Raw genomic sequence first — 21,717 nt, 5'->3', positions numbered from 1 at the left:
TTCGCTTTCCCAGGTAAATTTACTGAGCTTATAACCTCTATGAATACTGTCCTATCTGCTGCCACTTGTAATTTGTATGTTTATATTCTTTCACCTTTACATTTGTTATTATTGTAAGCTGCCTTGGATACACTGTATATAGAAAGGTGGAAGATAATAAAGAGTAAATAACAACTATTATTGTTGCTCTTGTTCATGAGTTTTTACTCTAAACCAGAATGGAGAGGGAATTGCATATATGAATGTGAAGGATTGATTCCTGTGAAATCTCAACCAGTGTATGTATCATTCAGTTTCAGATGTAAAAGGTGAACAACTGGTTCGCACCACGGTTCTTACTAGGCATGTACGAGACAAAAAGGATTTCTCTGTCTCTAGTCTCTGCTTCTCTCATTAAAAGAACCTTTAAAATGGTTCCGAGTGTAGGAGAGACTCCAATTGTAGCTCATTTGGGAGAGTACATTCACCTCTCACCTCACTGCATTAAACAGGAAACTCAATTACTACTTGAGAAATTATTTACTGCTGTCCATGTGTAACCTTATTTAGTTCACAGGGTCTAGTGTGACTGGCATATTTTAAAAATCTGCCTCTTGCCTTTGGTAATGTTTCAGCAGAACGCTAGTTTCATCAGCGTTTTGCCCACCACTGGTAGTGAAATATGAGAAGTTGTGGGAAAACACGTCTGATGAAGAAAGAAATATTTTCTTGTGAAATCAAAGGCTGATGTCTTCCCAGACAATCCCCTGCAGCTGTTATCCACAGGAAGATAAGTGCTGGGTTGGTTTTGTTGCTGTTGTTGTAATGCTAAGGATAGGGGGCAAAAAGTATTTTTAAAAATGGAAAAGGTATAAAATCTTGGGGAAATGAAATCTTTTTGTCCACAAAAGCCACATGCTTCTGGGTCTTTTTCTTATGCTTTCGGTAGCACTTTTCAGTTATTATCTCACCTCTAACACAACCCTGGTGAGATAGGTTGGGCTGAACTATGTGCTTGGCCAAGGCCAGTGAGTGCCACAGGCATCTGCCTCCCTTTGGCTGAAGGAAATTAGCGATAAGGCTACAGCAGTGAATGTGTTCAACTGACATGTACAATCTTTTGACTTTACTTTGACAAACATCCCTTTTAGCTTTTAGCTACCTTCTCATCTGCAGAAGGAAAACAGCTGCTTGAATGGAACTACTCAGTCACTGTTGCTAATCTCTGGATATTGAGAGTCCCAGAAATGTCTAGGCCATTCTGTGGTAGGTTAAACCTTCCGCTGCAAGATGGGGCTGTACTGGAGCATTAGGTACTGAATGGTCCGAAGTGTTCTACCCATAGTGCTGTTCTTCAGCCTACATCAGTCTACACTGCAGATGGGAAACAAAAGCACTGCGCACACAATGAGTGTAGCCTGCACATGGGCAAGGGCTGTCTCAGAGCAGGATCCTAGTGCCCAGGAACAGGAAAAGGGATTGCCTAACTTTGAAAAGATACCAATGAAGCATGCCAAAGGCCCAGGTTTTAATTAAATTTCAAGTGATTTTTAGGCCACCTTTAAGGGTGGAACATTCTCAGATCCCTTGGTTTTCTATAAAGTTGTGCTTGCTTGTCTTGCATTGACAACATTATAGTTAAGATATGAAATGGAAGAAATTTGCCACAACAAATGCTCTTCAAATATACAGCTGTTTAATCTTAGATATATTGAACAGGGGACAATTGCCCTTGCTGTGAATCTCTTCCTGGAATCTTTGCCCCTCCCTAACAAAATCTGAAATGGCACCTCCTGCTCTGACATCTGAAAGCACCCAGAATTGGACCAAAAATGTTTGGCTATTAGCAGAGAAGATGGCACACCCGAAAGACCCATTTTTCCTTCCACCCACGCCTTCTGTATAGCTATCCCACTTCACTCATATCCTTTAATAGCATCCCTTCCTATCTCTCACATTTCCAGTTGTCCCTTTTTATCCGCTTGTGTTCAAATGCTCTGGACCTCTTGGCTTGGATCCAAAGACACCGCTCCCCCTGCTGGGACTGGAAAGCGCTTTAGCTTATCATTGCAGAGATTTCTGCCTTCCTCTGGCTACCAGCTCCTGCACTGCCTGAAACATCTTTCAGTTCTAAGTTACACAAGCAGAGTTGGTATCAGGGGCCAGCATGATGGGCAGCTGTTGTGGCCCCACTGCTGACCCCTGAACGCCCCTCGCCCTTTCGAAACAGCCCCCTCCACTTGCCCCTGTGCAACAGTGGGGCGATTGGACCTTCTAGCAGGATTAGGGCTGAGCCACCCCTCCTTTCATTGGCACATAAAACACTGCCTGTGACCTCGGCTCCCCTTCCTTCCTGCAAGAGTAAAAGTATAGACGGTACTGACTGCTTGCTGCTGCTCAGAGGGAAAGACAAATGAACAAAATGGTGGTGGCTGCTGCTCTTTGCTTTCACTTGTTTGTGCGTGTGTGAGAGAGAACAAGTGAACCAGCAACTATGGCTAGGAGCAGGACCATCGCTGCTCGCTCACCTCCTGCCCTCCGCCTCAGCAGTGTTAGTGTCTTCTGCCAAGCAGACCACTGGTGGCAGCAAGCACCTGACCTCTGTCCAGAGGGGGAAAAGGATCAGCAGCCGGGGGGGGGGGCGGTGTTGCTCAGGGCTTCCAAGCCTGGAGCTGGCCCTGTATACAAGCAACATGGTTGCCACCTTCCTGCATCTGTCAAGGGCCAGTGATTGATTGATTGATTGATTCATTCATTCATTCATATACCGCCCAATAGCCAAAGCTCTCTGGGTTGTTCACAAAAATTAAAACCAAAAAGCATACAGTAAAACAATATAAAGTATAAAAACATTAAAACCACAGTAAACAATACAACCAGAATAAAACCAGAGTAAAACCTAGCAGCAATGCAGAGACTTAAAATACAGATTTAAAACAGCTAAGCTAAAAGTCTAGAAAGCTAAACCGCTAAAATGTCTGGGAAAATGAAAAGGTCTTCATCTGGTGCCGGAAGGAATACAATGTAGGTGCCAGGTTAACCTCACTAGGGAGGTCATTCCACAGCTGGGGTGCCACAGCAGAAAAGGCCCTCTTCCTAGTAGCCACCCGCCTCACTTCCTTTGGCAGGGGCTCACGGAGGAGGGCCACTGAGGATGATCTTAAGGTCCGGGCAGGCACATATGGGAGGAGGCGATCCTTCAGATAACCTGGGCCCAAGCCATTTAGGGCTTTGAATGTTAATACCAGCACTTTGAATTGGGCCCAGAAATGGACTGGCAGCCAGTGCAGCTGGAAAAGTACTGGCGTAATATGAGCGCGCTGGCCAGTCCCTGTTAACAATCTTGCTGCCCTATTTTGGACCACCTGAAGTTTCCGGACCATTTTCAAAGGCAGCCCCACATATAACGCATTGCAGTAATCCAGACGAGAAGTTATCAGAGCATGGATCACTGTAGCTAGGCTATCTCTGTCCAGATAAGGGCGTAGTTGGTATACCAGCTTCAGCTGATAAAAAGTGCTCCGTGCCACTGAGTTCACCTGTGCCTCAAGTGACAGTTGTGGGTCCAACAGCACCCCAAGCTACAAACGTGATCCTTTAGGGGGAGTGCAACCCCCTCCAGAACAGGTTGAATATCACCTAGCTGGGCAGACGGACCACCCACTAACGGTACCTCCGTCCGATACTTCTGTCTTGTCTGGATTTTCAGTTTATTGGCCCTCATCCAGTCCATTACCGTGCCCAGGCACTGATTCAGAACAGCCACTGCCTCACCTGGGTTTGGTGAGAAAGAGAGGTAGAGCTGGGGGTCATCCGCATATTGATGGCACATCAGCCCACATCTCCGGATAACCTCCCCCAGCAGTTTCATGTAGATGTTAAACAGCATGGGGGATAGAATAGAGCCCTGTGGAACCCCATGGCACAATTGCCATGGCACAGAGCAGTAATCCCCCAGCACCACCATCTGGAATCGGCCATCCAAATAGTAGCAGAACCAGTGCAGTGCCTCCAACTCCCAACCCAGACAACCTATCCAGGAGGATGGGTCGAATGTATCAAAAGCTGCTGAGAGGTCCAGGTTAATCAACAGGGTCGCACTCCCCCTGTCCCTCTCCTGGCTTTTGTTTAACATTGAGCTAGCAAGTAAAAAGTTAAATTCACTTTTGGTCAATTATCCTTTACATATCTTAGTTGTGCAGTTATTCAGACATTCAGCTGAGTATATTAGAGCCAGTGTGCAGGCAAGAACTGTACTTCCCCATCCCTCTTAGAAGTTATCTCTGGAGTAATACACCGTATTTACACATTGCAAAGAAAAATACCTGCTAACTCACTGACAGCCAAACTAATTAGTCTATCAGGGATTATAGCCAACTATAATTTCTAACTACACGGTGCCACCCAGTGGATCAGTTTTGGTATTGCAAGCTTTAGAAGATGAATAGTAACAAACAAAATGGAAACCCGTATTAGAGCAATGCCTTTATTAGGTCAACCAAACAAAAATGCCACAAAAGAGTGTGCAAGCTTTCAAGTTCTCCAGAATGAGGCACCAGGCTACATGGTAAACAAAGCAGAAGGGATGGGGGCGGGGGGGGGGGAGAGAAGAAACTGCTGGCTGGAGTTGAAGCCATAGAATCTGCATTTAGTTACAGCCTTGACGATGGAATGCAGGAGGAGGTTGCAGACATTCAGATTAGGGTCTACTACAGTCGTGGGGAATGTGCTGGACAGCAATTCCCATCATTCCCAGCCAACCAATGGCGAGAAATGCTGGAAGCTGCAGTCCAGCAGCTGGAGAGCCACACATTCCCCATCCTTGCTTTACTGATGGTTTGAACATAGGACTATCCCAGAATGACTGGGATAAGGAAACGTACATGGGGTGAGGGAAACAGGATTAAAATAGTGATCTTGACATTAACAGGAGTGGGAAACTTATGAATGCAGGCATTTAGTGTAATCGTTATTATCCTGGACAAATCTTGGTAAGAGCCCACACTGCAAATAATCTGTGACTTTATTCTTTAAATCAAAAGGCTTCAGCGACAGTGAATGCAACTGTATCATGAGCCAATAGACAAAACCACTGTTAGCATGTACACCGTCCCATGTGGGCTTAATGAACAGATTAATCAAATAGTTTACTCACAGCAGAAGCCGACATCTGCAAAGGTGAATTGAGGAGGCGACGAACAAATTAGCCCACCTGTTTGCCACAGGCACGCTGGCCCTATGCCACAGCACTCAGTAAAACAGTCAACTCTGCCATCATTCAGTACAAAAAGTGCAGATAGATGCCAGGCTCCCACATGAAGGTGACCCTCAGCAGGAGAAGGGTGGAGGTGTGCGGGGGACCTGGCCAAGAAGCAGGCTGCTGAACACCTTAAGCTGAGGCACGGGGGGGGGGGGGGTGTCACTTTCAGGTGACTGGTCTGTGCTGGGTCATAGTGTGCCTGGCCAGGCAGCATAGAGGGGGCAGGGGGTGGAGGGAGAGGGGCTTATGGCAGAGCCTCTGAGGAACAGCTCTGCACCCTGACCACTGTACATGCAGGATGGTGACTATGAAGTATTCAAACACCTACAAGGCAACAGACTTCTGATGAGAGGAGCTCATGGAGGCCATTGTCATCTATGAATGTGCATGGGCCCGTCTGCTGACTAAATCACCATTCTGTAAGACAGTTTCTGGTCACAAGGTACAGCAGAGAGGTTTTAGCTGGGAACTCAATATCAGGAAAGCTCAGTCTTACACCAAACATTTCTGCCATATTATTAATTTAAAATATTTCTAGGCTACCTTTTAGGGCAAGAGTCCCCCCAAAGTGGCTTACACAATAAAGACCCATACAATAGAAACCCATACAATGATAAAACAGCAAAAAATAAGAAATCAACACAATGTTATGATAAAGCCTCAGTCTTTAATTGATATGAAGCCAATCTGCGTCCCAAAGTTCTCACCATCACGAACATGAGAATAGAACCGATCAGGGCAACAGGATGTACAGAGAGTGAGATTTTGGTTCTGGTCCATTACAGAATCATCCTGAATGTTCTGAGGCAGAATCCCTCCAGCCTCCAGAAGAACACTTTTGCAGGAAAAAAGGAAGAGAGATTACTTTGACACTTATTAGATTAGATATTATTTCCAACACCTCATTTTAAAAATTCCTTATATGGGAATAACTCCCAAGACCTATTCTACATAAAGTGGTCAAGCCTACAAACATTCACCTCCTATAATGCAATGGACTGAGGACTTAACAACACTATCAATATTTGAATGGGTGCTATATAGGCGCCACTCATGAATGGATAAATATATGGATATTTGGTCTGCTTTTCTTGCATAATCTCCTGGGTTTTTTTTTTTTTAGAATGTTGTATGTAATGGAATACTGATATTTCTATGCATGTATTTTTGTTTTCTTTTTTCATGATTTGTTTTGTTAAAATCACAATAAAAAGATGAATAGAAAAAAAGCCTGGCAAGCAAGGCAACAATTGCTCATGCTTTTTATATCTTCCTGATTTTATGACTTGGTGTCTTAGAAACACAAAACATCTATTGTCTAATGGACCACAAGCCACTATACGTACATAATCTGTGACCATACACACTTGCGCATAGACCTCCCCCAAAGGGTATCCCAAATGAGACAAAGGGTGTGGGATGCTCCTCCCCACCAGAGGGGCTAAGGTTAGAAGTAATATTTTTACTTATTTTATTCATTTATTTCATAATTTATAGGCTGACTTTCAGAGCTGCCCCTTCCAAGATGGCTCGCAACATATTTAAACCCCAAATTCATAACAACATATTACAAACCATAAAATCACAACGTGAAACACTAACACGTCTAAAGGTATAACAGCAGCAGCAGCAGCAGCAGCTAAAAACAGTTATCAGCAGGAGGCTGACACACATCTGCTTTAGGCCTGCGGTACCTAATCCAGCAAGTGATATGGAGGTGGAGGCTGCTGGATTTCCTTAGCTGGGTCAGGCAAGGAAGCATGGCAGAGGCAGATGGAGAGGGAGAAACAAAGGAGGGAAAGTTCTGTCCTCTTTACCCACCCCTTCCTGTTCTTCAGAGATAGGATTACCTATCCCTGAAGTTAATCAGGGATGCCTTGCTGGTCATTCCAACGCAAATGGAATGTCGCCATGAAATACCCAGGCAGCGGGCCTTCTCTGTAATGGCACCCACCCTCTGGAAAACCCTCCTCTGTGTAGTTTGGGAGGCAGAGAACATGGTATCTTTCAAACGCCTCCTGAAAACACACTTGCTCACCCAGGCTTTCCCTGGGCTGTAAGTAAATTAATTACGCGGCTCCATTTTACTGTCCCTTGTTTTTTTTTTTTTTACTGTAGTTGGAAGTGTTTTTAATGCTGTGTTTTTAATATTGTATTTTAATATTGTGCTGAGAGATTTTATTATATTCAGTGGTATATAAATGCCACAAATCAAATAAAATGAGTCAACAAAAAAGGAGGATTTTTTCCCACAGAGCTGCAGACACGGAGCTACACTTGTGCAATCATGTTAAAACTGCAAGAACTCTTCCGGTTCTCTCTCCCTCTCCCTCATAACCTGATTTATCTTACAAGGTATATTATATGTTATCCCAAATATCAGAAAGTTAGTGAATGTTGACATTAGCAGGCAAGTGAAATATGTTAAAAAGACTTGCGATAATAATGCTTAAAACTCCAGTGAGACCCCAATACTACCACAGGACAGCAGAGTCTACCAATTTTTGTAAGCCATTATTTTAAATTGTGTACCTTGCCTCAGTTACATTGCTGTAAGGCAGTATATAAATGCAGTAAAACTAAGATAAAGTTTATCCTGTATTGAAATTAGAAGATCCTCAGACTCTCACTTTGGCTATTTATTTTATTTATTTATTAAATTTATTAATCGCCCATCTGGCTGGTCACCAAGCCACTCTGGGCGATGTACAACAACAAAACAGTTAAAACAATAAAACTGTACATTAAAAACATAATAAAAAATACCCTAACCCACCCCAAATGCCTGCCTGAACAACCACGTTTTTAACATGTGGCAGAAGCTCATTGAAGAGGGGGCATGGTGGAGTTCCCTAGGGAGGGAGTTCCACAGAGTGGGGGCCACCACAGAGAAGGCCCTCTCCCTCGTCCCCACCAGCCTAGCTGTCCTGGCTGATGGGACAGAGAGAAGGCCATCCGAGGCTGATCTTGTTAAAGCGGCCTGTCTGGTGTTGCTGGAGGCGCTCCTTGAGATAGGCTGGGCCGGAACCCTATAGGGTTTTAAAGGTCAAAACCAACACCTTGAATTTGGCCCGGAAAACAACTGGTAACCAGTGCAACTCCTTCAGCACTGGAGTGATGTGATCTCGCCGGCGGCTGCCTGTAATCAGGCGAGCCGCCGCGTTCTGTATCAGCTGCAGCTTCCAAACTGTCTTCAAGGGTAACCCCACATAGAGTGCATTACGGTAGCCTAAGCGAGAGGAGACCACGAGAGGCTAGTCTCCAGGGTAAAGTTATTTAGCAGCTATGGGGCAGCACTTGAGAATGCCTTTGTGTATGCCCTTATTAACAACATTACACACAAATGATAAACCCTAGAGTAGTCTTTTAACCTTTATTTAAGTCATTTTAGATATACATAGAAGTCAAAACAACAAAATGCAAGCTGATCTTGGAAGCCATCATGAAACATAGGGGTGAGAACACCCACTTCCTAGGTATGCTTAGGTGAATGGATTCCTGTAGCAAAAGGCTCCCAAATTATTATTTTAATGTATTTTAAAAGTTTCTCCTCCATCAATGGTGGATTCCACCAACATATGGCAGTCTGTAGTAATATAGGTAAGGCAGGCAGCCATAATAACCTCACCCATTCTCCCACAGTAGGTCTTCCATGTCCCCCACACCCAGGCACTGTGAATAATGAGCAAAACCAAGCTTACCGTGTGGCTCTTCTGATATCAATGTAAGGATCTGATGAGTCATACAGTCTTACACATTTTGGATCAATCTTGTGAAATGCCTCTGCTGATTTCTGGGGTAATTTAAAGCAACAAGGTCCAACAGATGGCCCCAGGACCACGAGTATATCTTTCACGTTACAACCATATTCGGTTATCATTGCATTAACGACAGCCATAGACACTCCTAGCAGGGTGCCTTGCCAACCTGAGAAGCAGGGAAGAAAGAAATCTTGCCGTTTTTAGGGTTGGAAAACAAAAACGAAGAGAACCTGCAAATCCTATTTTCAAAGTATGCGCGTTTTTCTGAACATCCAATAGACATAAGCATGCATAACTGAGCAGAAAAGTATATATTAAAGGCCAAAGTAGATATAAGGTTAGTAGCTATATTTATTCTTTACATGTCTTGCCATATTCACATATAAATGTCAGGACCGGCCCATCCCTGCACCCCAAACCAGCAATCTCTGTAGAGGAGGTTCCCAGCATATACTGTGACCAAGGGGAGTTGATATAGCCCAAAGCATACCCAGGGCTGACACCTTAAAAACCGCCCCATCTGGAAGGCTGCAGAACCAGGAAACCTGGCGGCCACCACCTGGACACATACCCCTGCTCTGGACCATACATACACATACCCTTGCATCATCACCCCCCAAGACCCAGCAGCAAATATGGCAACAAGCCCAGTCCAGACCCAGAAGGTGCAGTGCACGTCTGGTAGCATGAACGCTCCCATCTCAGAGTCCTACATGGGAAGAGGAAGCAAGAACCTCTGCGAGCTCTGACCAGGGCCCTCCTGATGCTCAGGAAGGAGGCACGGCAGCAGGGCCAACTGTAAAGCATCTTCTGACCAGCTCCCTGGGCTCTTGCCTGAGCCTTTGGCAGGACCGTCCCCCTGCTGATTCGGCATGCCTCGCCTTGCCCCTGCTCCCACTTCTCTTGCCTTGCTGGACAGCTTGCCAGTGGAACAGGCAATTTAGTCAAACCGCTCAGGGTTGGCGGGAATGGGCCAATGAAGGATGTGCGTGGCTAACCTTTTTAGAAGAAAATGTGTGTGCTAGTGAGGGAAGCCAAACCCTGTGTCCTTCCCACGCTCAGTCCATATATACACTTTTCTTTTCTCCAGCTCAGATATCAAAACTAAGCCAGGCTGGGGGGAAAAGTGCCTGAAGTGATGTTCATAGCAAGGGGGAGGGGGCGGCGGTTACCTCACCCACATACATCTGCTTTATTTTATTTATTTATTACATTTATACCCCGCCTTTTTTCCTCTTTAAGGAACCCACAGTGGTGTACATAATCTTCCTCCTCTCCATTTTATCCTCACAACAACAACCTGTGAGGTAGGCTGGGCTGAGAGTCTGTGACTGGCCCAAAGTCACCCAGTGAGCTTCTATGGCCAAGTAGGGACTAGAACCTGGATCTCCCAGCTCCCAGTCCAACACTCTTGCCACTACACCACACTGGCTTTAAAACAAAACGACATTCGACATTGGCCGAGTTTGCAGATGACACCAAGAGAGAAGTGCCTGAAGTGGTGAACACAGCAAGGGGAAGGGAGCAACATCCCAATGAGGAGTGGAGTGGGTGTTCATTTAGAAAAAAGAGTAAGGCCAAGGAACAGAATAAGAAATTTCTTCTAACTACAGTTGGCCATATTGTTGACTCAGCAGACATTCAAAGTAACAGGCAAGCTTCCCCACACTTACCAAGTGATAAGCTGTCTGTATTTACCCAAGACCCAATCCCCTTGCTCTTCCTCTCCCCTACTGCCCCTCAGCTGTGTCATACCCCTCCCCATGAGAATTGCCAGGGCCCACATGCTATAATTATGTTAATTCAATTAAGGGTGCAATCCTATGGAGATAGTCGGCCACCTCCAAATTCAGAGGCTGCCGAGTATCCCATGCACGGTGGCTGTAGCACAGAGGTGATCCTCTCTCCATGCTCTGGCCGCCCTGCATTTTCGGCTAGATGGTCAATTTTGGCTGGCTGGCTGTCCATGGCTTCAGGGAGGGGGAGGGAAGGAGGCCATGCAGCAAATGGGAAGCTACGTAATGCGGCTTCTGCAGTCTCCTCCCCACCCCTGGGGCCACCCCCTTTTCCCAGACTCCGCGCTCTGTTTCCGAGCACAGAGACATAGCTGGCGCAGAGAGAACCACACTGGCTGGAGGGGGAGGGGAATGCAGTTTCTGGGAGCGGTGGTTCCAACTTCGGCTCCCAGAAACCAAAAAATCCCATGGCCCCCTAGACAGTGTCTAATAGCCATAGGACTGCTCCCTCCACTGGTTAAAAGATAGGGCACGATCCAGTTGAAGTTCTTGGAGCTCAGTGGGAGTTACTTCTGAGTAGACATGCCTAGGATTGCACTGTTAAAGTCCCACTCGAGTCAATGGGACTTTCAAGTGTTTAACTTTGGGCTACATCAAACCCAAGGTTTACTAAATTACTATCATTCTCTAAAAATGGCTTCAATCCTGTACATCAGTCCTGTACTTCATGGTGCTTAAAACCAAGGTTTGTTTGTAAGAAGGGGGGGGGGAGATTCACAGGAAAGCCAGAGAGTGACCTGGCTTGCACATGAAAACCAACCATGGGATAATTAACCAGGTCACTCTCCGGCTTTCCTGCCATGATGAGTCAGGGCCGTGAGCAGGAGTTGTGGCTTGTTCAGCGTGACATGCAAACCTGATACTCTGGGTTGTTGAGGAACAAACAACCTGGAGTTTTAACCAACAACAAACCGTAGAGTAAAACTCTGGGTTGCTTCTTCCTCAACAACCCAGAGCGCTGGGTTATGACATCACAGCAAACAACTCAGGAATGGGGTGTTTTGTTGCTAAAGCAGAAGCAGCGAACAGGTGGGAGGCAGCATGCTCACATGCGCCCCAAGCCACCCCTGGGTTGTCATTGCGTGTAAACCAGGTCAGAGAGAAACTACACAGGAAAATTAAAAGACAGGAGAGAGAGAGCTCTGTGCAAGACAGAAATGAGGACAACAGTATGTCTAAACAGGAAAAAGTGCAAAAAGACATAGCCCAAGGACATCATTGTCCAATGGATTCCTTGACCTTTGCAAACCAGCAAAAGAGTCTTGTTACCTGAATGAGCAGCACCACATGCTTTCTTGACAGGATCAGCAAAAAGCACAGGGATGCAATCTGCTCCAGGAGCAGCTATTGTTACACCTTTCTGATTTGTTACGATTCCATCATAGCTATCTGGTTTGGCCTTTCCCATGACCCAAACATCACTGGCATGGTTAACCTGTTAACACCAAGAAGAAGTAAGGCAATCTGAAAAAACTGAGTTATTGTGAGTGCTCCATCGCGCCACCATTTCCTGAAGGTAGCGCTTGTGGTCCAACAATCATACCTAATTCAATGTGATGTCATTGACCTCTAAAGCCTTAAATCAGGGCTGAGCAGACTTCAGGCTTGCAGGAACTTTGTTTTTTCCCATTAGAACCCCAAAATCCACCGAGAAAAAGAGATACTTTGAATTAAATAATTCTGAGCCCAGGAATTTGTTTTGAGTACTAGAACTGAATTAACAGTACTTCCATACAAAAATCCACTCCTGGTGTCTCTCATCTCCACCCCATACCAGCTTTCTTCATTTCAGCAGTATAAAAGGGCAAGGGAGAGGGGGAGTCATTTGTTACTGTCACTGTTAAAAAACCGGGAGTCAAAAATCCTTACCGATCCACTTCATATTACCCAGCGAGGTAGATCCCAGCAGTTCCTTGATCTATCTTTCGTCCACCCCTACCTTAAATTATCGGGAGCCAGGATATTTCAAGGCCAGTCTATTCCCATCTGAACTTGCCAGATCACTCGGGTCATCTTTGGAGGCTCTCCTCTGTACACCCTTTCATGAGAAATCTAAAAGGACCGTTCAGGTTTTCCCATGTTTTTAACCAAGGTTTCATTACCTGAGGTATGGTAGGTGGTCACAAGAAATTCTGGTGTCAAGGCTTTACTGCAAGTCCCATAATCCCCAGCCACCATGGGAGTCACAGTCCAATGCATCTAGAGGGCACCAGGTTGGGGAAAGCTAATTTATGTATGTATGTATGTGTATGTATTAAATTTATTAATTGCCCATCTGGCTGGTCACTCAGGCACTCTGGGCAATGTACAACAATAAAAACAGTTCAAAACAAAAAAATTCAACATTAAAACCATCACATTTCTAAAATTACCCTAACCCACCCCAAATGCCTGCCTGAACAACCACGTTTTTAATGCATGGCGGAAGCTCATTAAAGAGGGGTCATAGCAGAGTTCCCTAGGGAGGGAGTTCCACAGAGTGGGGGCCACCACAGAAAAGGCCCTCTCCCTCACCAGCCTAGCTGTCCTGGTTGATGGGACAAAGAGAAGGCCATCCAAGGCTGATCTTGTTGAGCGGCCTATCTGGTGTTGCTGGAGGCGCTCCTTGAGATAGGCTGGGCCAGAACCATATAGAGTTTTAAAGGTCAAAACCAACACCTTGAATTTGGCCCGGAAAACAACTGGTAACCAGTGCAGCTCCTTCAGCACTGGAGTGATGTGATCTCGCTGGCGGCTGCCTGTAATCAGGCGAGCCGCCGCGTTCTGTACCAGCTGCAGCTTCTGAACCGTCTTCAAGGGTAATCCCACGTAGAGCGCATTACAGTAGTCTAAACGAGAGGAGACCAGGGCATGTACTACCGATGGGAGCAGATGGTCGGGAAGGAAGGGGAGCAGCCGCCGTATCAGATGGAGTTGGTACAGCGCTGTCCAGCTCACAGCTGACACCTGAGCCTCCATGGACAGCTGGGAGTCTAAGATGACCCCCAAGCTGCGGACCTGGTCTTTCAAGGGTAGCCGTACCCCATTCAACACCAGGTCAACATCCCCCAACCTCCTCTTGTCTCCCACCAAAAGTACCTCGGTCTTGTCAGGGTTCAGCTTCAGCTTATTCCTCCCCATCCAGCCACTCACCGTCTCCAGTCATTTGGTCAGGGATTCTACGGCCAACCTTGGTGAAGATTTGAACGAGAGGTAGAGCTGCATGTCATCCCCATACTGATGACACCGCACCCCAAACCTCCTGATGATAGCCCCCAACGGCTTCACATAGATGTTAAATAGTGTTGGGGAGAGGATGGAACCCTGTGGCACCCCACAAGTGAGCGGCCACGGGTCCAAAACCTCCTCTCCCAGTGCTACCCTCTGGTACCTGCTGGAGAGGAAGGACCGGAACCACCGTAATACGGTGTCTCCAATGCCCAAGCCCTCCAGGCGGTCCAGGAGGATACCGTGGTCAATGGTATCAAAAGCCGCTGAGAGGTTGAGGAGAACAAGGAAGGAGCATTCGCCCCTATCCAGAGCCCTCCTCATACCATCCACCAAGGCTGTTTCTGTCCCATGCCCAGGCCTGAAGCCCAACTGAAATTTAGAATTCTAAATTCTAAAGTCTTTAGAATTCCTTCCCGAAGGTGAGTCACCTGGCTTCTGCCCTTTTATGTTTTAGGCAGCAGATTAAGCCTTTCAGGAGGTCAGACAGTTGTTCATTTTTTAAAATCCGCAGTTTGTTTGTTGGTTCTGTTTAGCTGACCCATAGGTGGAAGGCTATTTCCATGTGAGGAGCTACGTCATTATGTTAGGAGGATAGCAAGCTTTTGTATTGAACAGGGTTATGAAATTCAATTTTCAGACACATTTTCTAAAACAGGAGAAGGCAACCTCCAGCTTCTGCAAACTCCAGCCAGGTCCCTTTCTCCATGCAATTTCTTTTTTTAGCTAGGTGGGGTGGGGTGGATGGCGTCATGGGAGGGGGAGAGGCTTCAGGGTGGGGCCCCACACCACCCCCATGATGTTATTCGGAATGCCAGCTTTATCCAGGGGGTAATCCAAAACAAGTTGCGGCAATGAAAGGAGAAATGCTTACTAACGGAGAACAAGCAGTATGAGGCACGATTATTTTTCATGTCATGGGAAGTCTAAAGGACCGTTCAGCTTTTTCTATCTTTTTAACCAAGCTTCTATTTGTTATTTTGCGTTAGTTACATCAAATGCTGTGGTGAGCATGTGAATTGAAGGTTTACATGAATTGCATTCTGTCAGAATGAAATTCCTTGCTCTGCAGACACCTGTCCCACTCAGGCTGGGTCAGACTCAGCACGAATTGAGGGGCAAATCCAAAGGCAGGTCAATAAACAGGCAGAAGTCAAAGACACAGTTTTACCAGGCAAGCACATGATTTCCAGAAGTGAGGTCTGAGGTGCAGCCGAAGTCAAGTTCCAGGAGATCAGTCAAGTGAAAACACAGTCCAAAAGCAAAGTCAGGCAGGAGTCCACGGGTCAGTAGCATGGAGGTCCAAATACAAGGCAGGGTCAAAGAAGCAAGCAAACAAGGCACTGGAAGCTGAGGTAAGGTGTTGTTTCCAGCAGCTCTCAAGTTCCAACTGAGAGCTGATATAGCCAGGACTTCCAGAGCCCCACCCAGGGCTCAGCTGAAGCTCTTCACAGGCTTCTGTAAAAAAATCCTAATGAGAAGGTTGTGGTTTCTGTGGTTCTGGAGGCATGTGCTTCGCCTCCGGGTGGTGGCTTATAACTCTACCTTCTGGCACCAGGACGTTTTAGGGCTAGGCGGATGCTTGGCCTCCTCCTCAGAGCCTATGGGGGGTGTTTGGTCCTTAGGGGCCTCATCCAGGGGCTCCTCAGTGTCCACCAGTACTGCAGGACCTGGTGTAGCTTCCCTGGAGGTGCTAGGAGTACCAATGTCAGGATAATGTACAGGGTCACTGGAGTCTGCCGCCTCAGAATCATCATCATCCAATGAGTCACCCTGGCCTGGGTCAGGCCTGACAGCCGGGAACCTGACATGACGCTGCTTCTGAATGCCAATGTCTTCAGACTTCAGGGCTTATCTGACATCCAGGACTGGAGATGGGGTGAATGTAGGGAAAAATCACTTTTGGGATCTGGTTGGTGATAATTGTTTTGTATAGGTTACAGACTGCACTAGCAGGTAACAATTAGGGGTGTCCATACAGATTTTCCAGTGGCATCTGGGTGGCTAGTTCTCTCTCTTGGATGAAAAATCTTTGTTTACTGAAGGCAGACAGAGGCAAACCTCTGTCTTCACACATTAAAAGCAATTCCATTATGTGCAACCTTACTGCATACATAGATAAGTATATAATTATCATTCATACCATTAATCATCTATGTTTGGATTATAGCCCTGTATCTGTCATTTGGAGACAGCAACAGAATGTGATCAAGTTCTTGCACAACACCATGTACAGGGCAATCCTATGCATATTTACTTGGAAGGAAGACCCAGTTTTCAATGGAGATTACTCCCTAGCAAGTGTGTTTAGCACTGCAGCCTCAGACACTTAGAATTCATGTGATCAACAGCCTTCTAAATGCCAACACACAAAGCTTTCGTTAATTGGCCCAAAGAACAAGAATTTACCTCAGATTCTTATTTACAGAAGAGGTCAACCAGACTGGAGCAGTCACTCCCTCATTTCCTGGGCTGAGAATGAAATAGTTATACCACTGGAGCAAAATGTATAGGAAGACCATTCCTGAGGAAGCTGCAAGGAAATCTCTATGAAGGAGAGGATCCTCCTCCCTGCCCCCAGAGAATGTGGGCAAGTTCCCACAACAAACAAACTTGTTAATCGGCAGGGCAGGGCAGGTTAGACCCAAGGCAGTAGTTGGAGCACCCACTGGTGGCTGTAATACCTGAAGCTGCTAAACAATGAGAGAGTGCAGTGGCTAATTTCTAAAGAGAGAGAAGTGGGGTCTATACCTGACCTGAAGTCATATCCTTTGATCCAGAAGTCCTGCTCCCTTATTCGAAATGGTAGGAATAAGGGGGCCTGGGGGCTCACTACAGTTATTCTTTGCTGCATAGACTTTTTAAAAATCCTTCACCTGTTCCAGGGCTGAATCATGACAGTGTAAGCAGATTCCAAGGCTTAGCACGAGTGAGCTTTACCAGGTCAATTTAAGCCCTGACAAAGCCTCACATTGTCTTTTTGACTAGGCATCAGGAGCTGTATAATCACATTTTGATCACTGATCGTGCTGGGGGCTTCTTCACTGCCATTAATTTATTTATAGCATTTATATCCCACCTTTCCACAACTGATCAAAACAGCAACAGCTTAAAACACATTTATTCAGTGAAATGAATACAAAAGCATTAAAGCCTAAAACAATAACTCCTCCAAAACCAAACAACTTTCCTCCCTCCATGTAACCAGAGGCCTTGTGGAAAAGACAGACACCTCTTTCAAGCCTAACAGCCAGGAGGAAGAAACACTGATGACAAAGCCAGCACAAAGGGAGGGTTTTCAGAGCAAGGCTTTCAAGAACTTAGAAAGCCTTGATTAGGGTTGACATGTCTAGACCCTGAAAGGACGCATCTTTAAAAACTGTACCGTTTGGAAAAGTGACACTTGGTGAAAATTCCTCTTATGCATCTTCACCCATTCTCAGTACCCTTTGTCTTACCTTTACAGTGTTATATGTATTTTGGTTGAATCCAGCAGCTGTGGCTAACCTACGAAGGTTTTCCTTAACTACAGCTGGTGGGTCACGCCGCTTGGAACTACTGAAGAGATTGAAGGAGCTCAAAGTTGGTATATATGAGATGCCACCAGTTCTTGTAGTGAATCCATGGAGGAAGACATGATCTAGTGAAAAGATGTTCAAAAAAGCAAAAAGCTCTGAAATATAGGTTTACTACTGCCACCCACAGACAGCCTAAAACCATTATCTACCCATCTCTTTAACACATCAATCTGTTTAAGAACTAGACAGTTCTGAGTAACAGACAGATTTTATATTTTCAAAAATGGGGGGGTCAACCAGAGTTTGCTTCTTTCTTGTTCCCAGCGGTCCTGGGGCAGCCCCAGGTAAAACCTGAGACCATCACATCATCTGGTAGAGCCCAACGTCAAAAGCTGCAAATCCTCCTCCCCCATGTCTTAAGGCTCTGACCATGCCGACATCATGACACCAACATTTCTGTCACCTCCACTTTTTTTTGATAACATCTTGCCTGATAAAGAGATCTGTGTACACATATTGTGTGACCTTCAAGTCAACTTCAGGCCTGTGTATGCTCTTCAATGAAATGTGTATTTAACAACTAAACTACTATTATATAGCAATTGCTTCAACAGGAGTTAGACACGCTTGATCTTTTTGCTGGAGACTGCTTTTCAGGACTCTGTTTCCCCCTCACAAATAACGCCAACCACTCAGTATATTGAACAGTTGAAAAACTGGCCATTTGAAAAAAAGAAAAAGAGGATCAAAGTACTAATCAGATTATGAAATGTATTTCTATGTTACCTGGGATCAACAAAGATTTGAGAATGATGAGGTTTCCTTTCAGACTAGGAAGACTTTCCAAAAATATATTTATCTCACTTCGGATCCTTTCTACATCTTGGTCTGTGAATGGCACTAATTCGCTCTGAGGAACTGTGGTTTTTTTCAGGTGATTTTCTTCACAAATCATCTGTAAATCTTTAAACTCAAACTGATAAACACTAGTAAAAAGCTGATTAATATACTCCCTCATTAAAGGCTTTCTTTGTGACGGCAATATTATTTTAACAGTACCAATGTCTTTTTCATCAAGCTTTTGTTTAATGATATACAAGCTGGCAGCTGTACTCTCGGCACACACAACCTCAGATCCTTTCTCCGGGCAATTAAAGCCTTGTATTGCTTTATGAAGTACATCTTCACCATTCCTTTCACTTCTGAGGGTTTGGCAACACATAAGGTAAACAAATGGAGCCTGGAAAGCATCCTCCTTCCCAACAGTTTCTATTGTCCTGATAATTGATTCCTGGATATGATTTTTCCAAGAGCTGACTACTAGGCTGCACAAATCAATCAGTACTGCCTTTGCCATAACCTACGCCAGCGGACAATACCTGAAGATACCAGACACTGAATGATCAACCTTTTGAGAGAGGAGAGAGAGAGAGCATTATTCACAATGTTGTATTCTTTCTTTTGCCAGAATAGTCTTTACTACTTAGCTTTTGTGAGGGCAAGGCTGGGCCAAGAAGTTCAAGAAGAGAGGCACAATCAAGTTATATGAATAAGAATATCAGTAGTCAATAACCAAGTGCAAAACAGATTTATCACAGGAAGTGGTATTTTAAAACCCAGTGCATTTTAAGCTCCATTTAGCTCTTCGGGAGGGAAAAATCTGAATCCAAGAGAAAATGTCTTAATTGTTTCAGGTTGCAATCCTATACCCACTTACCTGGGAGTAAGCCCCACTGAACCCAATAGGACTTATTTATGAGTAGACATGTATAGGATTGCACTGTCATTCACATTACATGTACTTCAGAGCTCCCTTATGAAGTATCCCTCTGTGAACAGAATTCTGAAGTAAATGTAACGTAACTGAGATACCTGTTCTTTGGATTCAGATTTCTTCCTGCTAAAGAGCTGGACGGAGTTGGAAACACACTGGGCTTTATAGATTCTCTTTCTCTGTTATATCATCTTTGCAATCAGTGACTGATTTTCTCCATATTAAAATTATAGTCCACAGTATTGTCTGGCTTTACAAATCTATTTTAATTAACATAGAGACAAAATCCACTTGGAAATTAATTTGAATACAAAACCCAAATTCTGAAATTCAAATCCATTTTAAGATCATTTTTCCCACCCAGCAGTTGCTACACTTGGGCTTCTCTCTCTCCAAACAATGTGCACTATTTGTGGCACGTATGTGTTAACAGCCAGACTCTCTGCTACAGATGGCCAGAACTTAGGGTTGCTTTATACGTTATATTCAGATGCTTTTTTAAAGCAACATCTAATAGTTAACATAAGTGTTATTTCAAACTGTTTATCTGAGTGAGAAGTGTGATATAGGAGGAGCCGAGAGCACATGAAATACCATAGCAGCAGCTATTGTCAGCAGGAGGTCTGAGAAGGAGAAGTCTCTTTACACTGGTCCTGGGGGTAGCCTACCTCTGGGGGTGGCCAGAGTCAGATTATTTTTAAGAGAGCCAAAGGCAGTTTGAGAGAAAAATCACTGCTCATAGTATGCCCACCCCATCCTCACTTTTGCCTCTGTTAAAACAGCTTATGCAGGCTTTTATACTGTTTCAAAAATCTGCAAAACCTGTTTGACCAGAGATGCCAGTGAAACAAAATAAACGTTCGTGCGTATAGTACTGTGAACCATGAGAAGATGCAGGAATGTAGCATAGAGACTCCTATATAGGTCTGAGACTGGAACGATTTCCCTTAACTGAAAATAAGCAAGTGCTGTCATTGTTTTCTCCAGGAGGGAAAGGAACAAGGAAACTACAGAGAGAGAAAGTCTTGATGGCAATGGGCAACAAAAGAAACAAAACTGGACAACAAGAGACATGTCCTAAGTTAGCCAAAATGATAGAACAGAATTAAAGATTTTGCTCATTACGAAAAAGCAGACCTCCAAAATATCACTTCCTTAGAAGGATCGGCCAAAATTATTTCTAATACAGAGGTTCTTGATAAAACTCTTTTCAAGGCTGAATCCTATGCATGCTTACTTATCTCACTATGTATACTTGCTAAGACAATGGAATGTTATGTCTGAGAAATTAATGTTTAGGATCAGGCTACAAAGGAACACTAGGGCTGCAATCCTAAACACATTTACATGCTTAATAAGCTGAATTAAATGAAGTGGGCTCGGGTCCACCAACGTTTATAACACAATACATTTGTTTATTTTTTAAGGTACCACAAGACGCTTTGCAGAATTGAATGGGATTACATTCAAACATTGCTTTCGAACTGTGGTGCTGGAGAAGACTCTTACGACGCCCCTGGACTGCAAGGAGGTCAAATCAGTCCATCCTAAAGGAAATCAACCCTGAGTGCTCATTGGGAGGACAGATACTGAAGCTGAAGCTCAAATATTTTGGCCACCTAATGCGAAGAGGAAACTCCCTGGAAAAGACCCTGATGCCGGGAAAGATTGAAGGCAAAGGGAGAAGGGGACGGCAGAGGATGAGATGGCTAGATAGCATCACCGATGCAATGAATATGAACTTGAGCACGCGCCGGGAGAGAGCGCAGGACAGGAAGGCCTGGCGTGCTGTGGTCCATGGGGTCACGGAGAGTCGGCTTAACGGCTGAACAACAACAACAAACACATTCAAACATATTGAATTCAATGGGATTACTTAGGATCATGCTGGGGAAGCGACAGAAAGAACACTTTAAATGAAGGCATGAACTCCTTAGTAGTTCAGAAAACCATAGAAGAGAAACAGGAAGATGTCGATCATACAATTAACAGCAAGAGGCTGAGATTTAAAAATTAGAACGTCCACGGCTTAGACACGTAGCCCCCAGTACTAAACAGACGCATTTACTCACTAATTAGAGAACTTGTTTGCAACTCCTAGAAGAATCTGCACCGCACTGGGAACTATATTTTTCCCCTTTGTGTATCTCACAGTAACATCTCAGCGGGAAAGCAAGGTACGAACGCAAAAGCGTCTGCTTTAAATGTCTATGTTGCAACAAAACACTGTACCCGCTAATCGAGGGGAATTCCAAAGTTTGTACAAGGAGGTGCTGATCTAATTAATTCCTCCAAAGCTACTAAACCGGAACAGCAAGCTAACTCCTTACAAGCATACAACAACATAAGCACAATGAAATGAGTAGAGTTATCTACTCACTCTGTCATAGAGATATAGAACTTCCTGTTTCCTCCCAGAGCG

At 44.9% G+C, this 21,717-nt stretch overlaps 1 protein-coding gene across 3 annotated transcripts; it reads right to left on the bottom strand.

Moving 5' to 3' along the window:
• Nucleotides 1-4,450: 4,450 nt before the first annotated feature.
• On the bottom strand, nt 4,451-21,710 carry LACC1 (laccase domain containing 1). Of its 3 annotated transcripts, none has more exons than XM_084844937.1 (6): nt 21,368-21,710; nt 18,308-18,929; nt 17,462-17,643; nt 12,066-12,231; nt 8,941-9,166; nt 4,451-6,074 (listed from the first exon to the last, which is right to left on the bottom strand). In XM_084844937.1, exons 2-6 carry the CDS (start codon nt 18,876-18,878, stop codon nt 5,900-5,902), a joined length of 1,320 nt encoding a protein of 439 aa, XP_084701063.1. In that variant the 5' UTR covers nt 18,879-18,929; nt 21,368-21,710; the 3' UTR covers nt 4,451-5,899. The 3 variants fall into 3 exon arrangements, with proteins under 3 accessions (XP_084701063.1, XP_084701065.1, XP_084701064.1); XM_084844939.1 differs by having other exon boundaries at nt 21,528-21,710; XM_084844938.1 differs by having other exon boundaries at nt 21,676-21,710.
• Nucleotides 21,711-21,717: the final 7 nt, after the last annotated feature.

Source organism: Heloderma suspectum, chromosome 3, assembly GCF_057233095.1.
Source record: "Heloderma suspectum isolate Gila_16-S chromosome 3, 16-S_ref, whole genome shotgun sequence".
Lineage (NCBI taxonomy): Eukaryota > Metazoa > Chordata > Lepidosauria > Squamata > Helodermatidae > Heloderma > Heloderma suspectum.
This window is presented reverse-complemented; position numbering and strand designations above follow the sequence as displayed.

Coding starts and splice junctions, on each gene's coding strand:
- LACC1 (XM_084844937.1), bottom strand. CDS start 18,878: ATGGCAAAGGCAGTACTGATTGATTTGTGCAGCCTAGTAGTCAGCTCT. Junction 17,644..18,307: donor CAAATCTTTGTTGATCCCAG/GTAACATAGAAA, acceptor TCTTTTCACTAG/ATCATGTCTTCCTCCATGGA. Junction 9,167..12,065: donor ATGTGGTGCTGCTCATTCAG/GTAACAAGACTC, acceptor CCTGCTTCTCAG/GTTGGCAAGGCACCCTGCTA.